Genomic DNA, 8,581 nt, shown 5'->3' on the forward strand with positions numbered 1-8,581 from the left:
CTCTATCAACTTCGTTTCACTCGCTACGAAGTTGGTAGAGACGACCTGATTGTGAATTTGTCTGACAGACAATTATCAGTTATAGAAAAACAATCCCTCTCGCTTGGTCTTAAATTTTATATCGGTGTGAATAAGAAGCAGAAATGCTCGAATATGAGACGGCATCACAATATGCTATTCGCTTGGCGAGCCGCCTAGGGCTCTGGATTGAAAAAGATGGAGCAGAGAAGACGTTCTTGGGCCTAGTGGATCTTTTGGTGAGGACCCAGTTCGAGAAGGCTTGTAGTCCTCAATTAGTTGCGCAGCTTAGGTTAGATAAGGTGACTAGCATAGAGGATGTGTGCACTAAGGCCGAAGCACACTATGCAGCGTACGGGAGAAATACCTTTAGGAGAGAACAGAGTAAGGGAATAGGTGGTGCTGGTGAGGTAAGTCAGTCACGTGAATGGTATAGGCAGCAGGTAGCCGACAGGAGCGGCATGAATAGTCTGGCTCATGGACGGCGCCACGAGGTCGTCCCCAACAAGATGGTGGAATGCGAGCCAAAGGGCGCGAACAGCCAGCGCAGAGTTGGAGGATGGGTGCGGGCATGACCGCTGCCAATCTGGTGAGTACCCAGGACGACTCCATGAGCACGAATCAAGGTCAGACCAGTAACGAGCGTCCCATCCTTGCCGGGAGCTCGCCACGTTCGTGGGCAGAAGGTTCTCCTGACATTGTAACAGGAGGCTGCCGCGAGACGCACCGGTTATGACTAGAAGGCCAGGAAGGACTTAACATTTGGTTAGGCCTGGTGAATGGCGAGGAGGCACATGTAATGAGAGATTCGGGCTGCACAGGGTGCATCGTGAGAAGGCAACTGGTTAGACCCGAGCAGTATACGGGTAAGAAAATTAAGTGCAGCATGGCAGAACGGTTCCACTACCGTCGTGCCCGAGGCTACCGTGCACGTGGAGTCGGCCATATACACTGGTTGGGTAGAAGCGGCGGTCATGCGGAATCCCATAAGTGATTGCGTGGATTGGCAATATCCCCGGGGCGTGTAATACGAGCACCGTAGAAGCAGGAACGCAGACCACCGCGGCCGTAGTAACCCGCGCAATGGTGAGAAACCTTTCTGCTGCGGTGCCTCTGACTGTGCCTGAGATGCAGGAGTTAATAGATTCGAAGGAAGTTCAGGATAGGCAGCTAGACGATCCCTCGTTAGAAACCGTACGTAGGAAACTTCAGGATGGTACCGTACGGCGAGTGGGTCAAAGTGTTATGACTTATGTAAGGAAGGCAGGAAGAATGTATAGGAAGGTTGAGACAAGTCAAGAGATTAAACACCAATTCATAGTACCAGAGCGGTATAGGCAGGCAGTATTTAAGCTTGGACACGAGGCAGCATTAGCAGGTCACATGGGATACCATAAGACCCTCAATAGGATCAGCAAGGATTTCTTTTGGCCGGGTATGGCCACAGATATATCCCGTTGGACAAAATCATGCGATACGTGCCAGAAAACCACAGACCGGGGCAGAGTTAAGCCTGCACCCTTGCAACAGCTGCCCATCATAGCCACGCCATTCGAACGCGTCGCGGTCGATATCGTGGGTCCCATTAAGCCCCGATCGCGAGGCTATAAATATATATTGACGCTAGTCGATTTTGCTACTCGTTGGCCGGAGGCCGTAGCTCTTAAGAACATAGAGAGCATCACTGTAGCGGAGGCATTGCTGGGAATTTTCAGCAGGATAGGGGTGCCCAAGGAAATCCTTAGTGATAGAGGAACCCAGTTCACCTCGGGAATGATGAACGAGTTCTTACGGTTGCTTTCGATCCAAGGCATCCGAACTACGCCGTACCACCCCCAATGCAATGGTCTGTGCGAGAGATTCAACGGCACGTTGAAAAAGATGCTAAGGAGGATGGCGAGCGAACAACCTAAGGAGTGGCCTAGGTTTGTCGAACACTTGCTCTTCGCATACCGCGAAGCTCCTCAGAGTAGCTTGAAGCACTCCCCCTTTGAACTGATTTATGGGAGGCAAGTCAGGGGGCCCCTCCAGATGTTGCGTGAGCTGTGGGACGGCAGTGTTCCCGATCCCGTGGTTAGCTCTACGTATGAGTATGTGCTCAACTTAACAGATAGGCTCCAGGCCACGTGTGAACTTGCTAAGGAGGAGCTGGTTAAGGCCAGGGAGGTCCAAAGGTCCTACTTTGATAGGAAGGCCGAGCTGAGAGAATTTCTGCCAGGGGACAAGTGCCTGCTATTAATGCCTACGTCCCATAATAAATTGTTGGCCACCTGGCGTGGGCCCTACGAAGTAGTTGCCAGGAATTCCGAGGTCAACTACACCATACAGGTGGGCCACCATAAGACTAAGCGCTTCCACGTGAACATGCTTAAGCGCTATATAGAGCCCCAGCAGGCCGTAGCTAGTATGAATGTAGGAAAGGAAAGAGTGACAGGACATAGGACATCTGAGCAGCTAGGATGCCTGCGCTTAGTTAGGAAACAGTTCCAGGACGAGGTGAGAGAGCTAGTAGGCTGTGCTACCGTCATTTCGGAGGAAGGTGAGAATGATGTAGGCCCCGAGACAGCGCAAGCCAGGCAAAACGAGACATGGAAAGATGTAACGGTAAGTGACCGCCTGGAAAGCGGGCAAAAGGACGAAGCTGTGTCCTTATGCAGGGAGTTCGCCCACGTTTTTAGCGACAAGCCGGGGCAAGCCCAAGTGGAGCCCCACCGCATTGAGTTAATCAATGAATTCCCTCTTAAGACTAAGCCGTATTCTATACCCCTCAGACTCGTGGACGACGTCAAGGCAGAAATAAACGCAATGGTCGAAGCGGGAATAATTGAAAGGTCGACTTCCCCGTATTGCAGTCCCGTAGTGGTGGTTGGTAAGAAGACCGGAGGAGTAAGGCTGTGTGGGGATTACAGGAAGGTGAATTCTATCACACGGCCCATTGTGAGCCAATGTCCGATCAACGGATGATATTTTCTAGATTAGCTAATTCAAGGTTTTTTTCAAAACTAGATCTCTCCCGAGGATTTTTTCAGATAGGACTACATCCCGAGAGCAGGAGGATTACAGCTTTCGGCACACCATGGGGGCTGTACCAATTCACCGTGCTGCCCTTCGGGCTCACCAATGCCCCAGCGGTGTTCAACAGGACCATGCGCGACGTACTTCACGATGTGCCCGGCACAGAGGTATTCGTCGACGACGTCTTGGTTCATACGGAATCATTCGAGGAGCACATGGTGGTGCTAAGGAAGGTACTGGAGAGGTTATCAGCAGCAGGTATGACTGTCAAACCCTCCAAAACGGAACTCGTCCAGACCGTAATCCAGTATCTGGGCCACACAGTGGGAAATGGTAAATGTGGTTGCCAAGAGGACAAGGTGAAGAAGATTAAGGAGGCCCTGATCCCTACGACGAAGAAACAAGTGAGGGCCTTCGTCAACCTTGTGGGCTACTATCGGCAGTTCATCCCCGAATTCGCCGCGGTAGCACTGCCGCTGCATAACCTTCTAAAGAAGAGTGCTCCAAACAGAGTAAGTTGGGGAGAGACAGAGGAAAGGGCATTCCAACAACTAAAATCACACCTATGTAACAGTCCCATATTGCAGCTCCCGAATCCCAGAGAACCCTTCACGCTACGAACCGATGCATCCCAGGACGCCGTCGGAGCTGTTCTACTCCAGGAGCAGGACGGATGGATGTACCCAGTGGCCTACCATAGCAGAAAATTAAGGGCAGCTGAGAGGAACTACAGCACCATCGAGCGTGAGTTACTAGGTGTGGTAGATGGGATAAAGAAATTTCAATTCTATCTGTACGGAGGTAAGTTCGTCTTGGAGACGGATCATATGCCGCTGGAGCATTTGAAGCCGTCCAAGACAGCCAACGCCAGGCTCACCAGGTGGGGGCTATACTTGCAACAGTTTGACTACACCTTGCGTTACATAAAAGGGAACGAGAATGTGGGGGCGGACCTACTGTCCAGACTTGGAAACAAATAACTGCTGTATTTTTTTGTCCCCAGATCCGGAGGAAGGAGACATCGTTTTTTTTTTTATCCCATACAGTCACGCCTACATACACACACACAGACATTCGACACTTCTATGTCATGCCATTTTGGCCAGAGAAGCCACAGCTACTCCATCTTCCATCGGAGTTTTCCCTCAAGGAAAAAGAAAGATCCTGAGGTTTTTCGCTCATACCGGAAGATCGAGGTAGCAAGGCTAATAGGCACATTTCAACTCGCGACCCGCGTCGCGAGTTGTCCCCTTCGATGGAGAAATGTCACGTGGGTCACGTGACGAGACTTAGAGGGCTGTCGGCGCGGACGTCGACCACGTGATTTGGCCCGAGAACGTAGCTTGGTGACCCAGTGCACCTGACCCGGTCGAAGGACCGTCTCGTGAGGTCATGCTTGGCTTCAGTGTTGCCAACTGTCCCTATACGAGGTCTACTGCTGTGCGCATGCGCAGATCCATGCCCTTCCACTCTCCCTCACCCTCCCGGACGTGCAAAGGAAGGGCATGGAGAACCTGGAAGGCACTTCTTTTCCGACGCTCGTCGTCGTCGAAGGACAAGAGAGACCTGTCTGCTTGCCGAGCAGGCCACTTCAGTCTCTTTCTCCCCACCAGGGAAGTTACAATTTGTTTTTATAATTTAATCTTTTGTGTAAGCTTAATTTTGCCTGTGTTATTCCGAATAAACACATTTTGTTGGTGTGTCGTGTGTTTCTCTCGCCTTCTCAAATTTCCCGAGTATTACCGTTCGAACCTATTTGACACACAGATTCTCACTTATGTCAAAGTATACTTCGAATTCCTCATGGTACTTCCTGTATACTGTTGATCTACAGTCTTCCCCCAACAGATTCCATTCACTCAGTCTGGATCCTAATAACTCACCTCCTGAATTAATGAGGCCCAAGTCCCTGATAAGCTCATCCAGTTCACGTTGATTTGGAAAGTGTGGGCGGGTACTCAGTTTTGACTCAAAAATTTCATCCATTTCTTCATTGTCATAACCTCCCCACTCTCCTCATCAAATCCCAATCATATCCTCTATCTGAAAAAAATGAATTTATCAACTGGAACATAAATATGAATTGTATGTGTAATCGCATTACAAGAAAACACAGCAAGATGTTTGGGAGATTTCAATACTGATTCTGTTACAAATAATAGAGTTCACAAGTTGATAAGGTTTACTTACGTTTTCTGGTGGACGTGGAACCAGTAAGGTATCATCATATGGCACAGGTGCAATGGAGGATAGAATGCTGGGATATAGAAGGGATTTTCTTCCCTTGGCTTTTCTGTACTTTGATATGTCAATTATGTCAAAGTAGCAATCATCGTGATGATTTTTTGGCTCTCGCCAAACTCTCGGCACAGCAAATAGAATTGCTTTTCCTGCACCTTTCATTGATGCATTTAAATTTGATCCACAACTTACACATATCACATGAAAGGCCCATGGTTTCTCTTGATCACCCAGACTCATTCCAAAGCACAGTCTATAAGCAATCCAGTGTTTCGCACCTTTCACTATTTCTTCCTTTGTACGTGTTTGTTTGTGTGTATTTAACTAATTGTATTTACTTAGTTGTATTTTGCGGGAGAAGAGCTATGCTCGTAGAGACCCGCAGTTGTATCTTTCCGCATCCAATTCTTTCTTAAAGTCATGTATAGTTTTAGAACTCACTCTTTTCTCTTTCAGTTTATTCCATGTATCTATTACTCTGTGTGGAAAGCTGTTTTTCGTAGTGGAGAGTTGATGGTGGAAATGTGTCTAGAAAGAGAGTTGATGATAGCAAATACAGTGTTTCGGAAGAAAGTCAAGCATAAGTACACATGGGAGAGGGTGGTGGAGGGAAGGGTGGTAGATAGAGCGCTAATGGATTATGTAGTGGTAAATAGGATTATGATAGGAAGAGTTAAGGATGTACATGTGCTAAGGGGAGAGGGTGGGGGAATATCAGATCATTTTTTGGTGGAAGGTAAGTTGAGAGTGGAGGATAGATGGAGGGGAGGAAAGGGACAAAAGGTAGGGAGGTTCTTAGAGTGAACTCCTTGAATGAAAAGGAAAAGGAGAAGGAGTACGAAAAGAAGCTGAAGGAGGAGTGGGAGGGAGTAAAGGATAGAGCAGAGATGGGTGTGGAGGAGGAATGGGGATGGTTCAAGGAGGGAGTCTTAAAGTGTGCAAGGATGGTGTGTGGAACAAGAAGGACAGGGGGAAATAGAAGAAAGGGTAGTGAATGGTGGGATGAGGAAACAAAGAAGGTTGTAGAAGAGAAGAAGCGAGCATTCACAGATTGGTTACAAAAGAGGACAGGGGAGTCATATGAGACGTACAAAGAAAAGAAAATAGAAGTAAAGCAAAAGGTAAAGGAGGCAAAGAGGAGAGCAGATGTGAAATGGGGTAGGAGTATGACAGAAAATTTTGAAAGTAATAAAAAGATGTTTTGGAAAGAAATTAAGAGAGGAAGAGGAGGCGAATCAAGTAGGGAAGAAAAGGTAAAAGGTACAGATGGAGAGTTGATAATGGAAGAGATGGCAGTGAGGGGAAGATGGGCAGAATATTTTAGGGAGTTGCTGAATGTGAAGGAGGATAGGGAAGGAAAGATAGCTGCAGTGGGAAATACGAAAAAAATGAAAGTGATGAGTGAGGAGAATGGAGGAGAAATAAGGAAGGATGAGGTGAAGGCAGTTGTAAAGATGATGAAAGCAGGTAAGGCACCTGGTCTGGATGGATGTCATGCAGAATGTCTGAAAAAGGGAGGTTCAGTGATGGTGGACTGGTTGGTGAGATTATTTAATGTTTGCTGGAGAGAGGGTAGAGTACCGGAGGACTGGAGTAGTGCCTGTATAGTTCCTCTTTACAAGGGAAAAGGGGACAAGTGTGAATGTAGTAATTTCAGAGGGATTAGCCTGTTGAGTGTAGTAGGGAAGGCTTATGGGAGAATCTTAATTGAGAGGATTAGGAGAGGAACAGAAGGAGTAATTGGTGAGGAACAGTGTGGATTTAGGACGGGTAGAGGTTGTGTAGATCAGATCTTTGTGGTAAGACAGATATGTGAGAAAGCTATAGGAAAGGGGAAGGATGTTTTTTGGGCTTTCATGGATCTGGAAAAGGCTTATGATAGGGTAGACAGAATGGCACTGTGGGAGGTTATGCAGATTTATGGGATAGGAGGAAAGCTTTTGGGAGCTGTCAAGAGTTTTTATGTGAGTAGTAGAGCATGTGTTAGGATTGGAAACGGAGAGAGTGAGTGGTTTGAAGTAAAGGTGGGACTTCGTCAAGGATGCGTTATGTCGCCCTGGCTGTTCAACTTATACATGGATGGGGTGGTGCGAGAGGTGAATGCTAGGGTAGTGAGTCAGGGATTGGAGATGGTTAAAGAAAATGGAGAAAAGTGGGAGGTGAGCCAGCTGTTGTTTGCGGACGACACTGCGCTTGTGGCAGGGTCAGAGGAGGGATTGAGGAAGCTGGTGGCAGAGTTTGGGAGAGTATGTGATAGAAGAAAGCTAAAGATAAATGTGGGTAAAAGTAAGGTGATGAGATGTACAAGGGGTGAAAGTGGCAGTAGACTGGAAGTGAACATTAAGGGAGAGCGACTGGAGGAAGTGGATAGTTTTAGATACTTGGGTGCAAGTGTAGCAGGAAAAGGTGGAGTGAAGGTGGAGGTAGAATGTAGATTGAGAGAAGCGAGTAAATGCCTTGGTGGTTTAAAGAGTGTAATGAGAAATAGACATTTAGGAATGGATGCGAAGAGGAGACTGTATGAAGGAGTGATTGTGCCAACAGCACTGTATGGGGCAGAAACGTGGAACATAAGAGAAGAAGAGAGAAGGAGTTTGAATGTGTTTGAGATGAGGTGTCTGAGAAGTATGGTGGGGGTTACTAGGCTAGATAGAGTGAGAAATGAGGAGGTGAGGAGGAGAACAGGGGTGAAAAAGGATTTGGGAGATAGGGTTGATGAAAGAATATTAGGATGGTTTGGACACATGGAAAGAATGAGTGAAGAAAGACTAGTAAAAGAGGTATGGAAGGCAGATGTGGAGGGAGTGAACATGAGGGGACGTCCTAGGATGAGGTGGATGGATGGGGTGAAGGGGGCTTTGGGGAAGAGGGGAATGTCTGTTGAGGAAGGAAGGGAGAGGACGGAAGACAGAGGTGAGTGGAGAATGGTTGTATATGGATGATGTTGTGACTGCATGAGGAGGAATGGGCGGGGGGGTGGGGGGGGTAGTATGTGTGAGTAAATTTTGACGCAGCCCGAAGGGATTTCTCCCCGTCCTCCCTTTATATGCAAAGGGGGACGGAGAGGGGGGGTCGCCGATTAAATGAAGCGGCCTTGCTGTGGATGTACTGTGTCTTGCGACACTGCTTCTGACCCAGGGCGGTGGGCAGGGTTCAGGGATGACCCGTCATCCAGATGGTGCTCAGATGAGAGGAAGGGTGGGAGGGGTGTGTGGAGTGTATTTAGGGATGGAATGGGTGGGAGTGATTTTATGCCTTTTCCTTTTTGGCTACCTCCCTTGTAAGGGGGAAAAAGCCTTGGTATATG

The 8,581-nt window shown here is 48.0% G+C and overlaps 1 protein-coding gene across 1 annotated transcript; it reads left to right on the forward strand.

Moving 5' to 3' along the window:
• Nucleotides 1–1,101: 1,101 nt before the first annotated feature.
• Nucleotides 1,102–4,013, forward strand: LOC143022732 (uncharacterized). The gene is made up of 2 exons (XM_076181078.1): nt 1,102–2,955; nt 3,048–4,013. The coding sequence occupies exons 1-2, from the start codon at nt 1,102–1,104 to the stop codon at nt 4,011–4,013; spliced, it is 2,820 nt and encodes a 939-aa protein (XP_076037193.1).
• Nucleotides 4,014–8,581: the final 4,568 nt, after the last annotated feature.

The sequence above is a fragment of the Oratosquilla oratoria genome, unplaced genomic scaffold, assembly GCF_046742065.1.
Source record: "Oratosquilla oratoria isolate Oo_2021 unplaced genomic scaffold, ASM4674206v1 SCAFFOLD154, whole genome shotgun sequence".
Lineage (NCBI taxonomy): Eukaryota > Metazoa > Arthropoda > Malacostraca > Stomatopoda > Squillidae > Oratosquilla > Oratosquilla oratoria.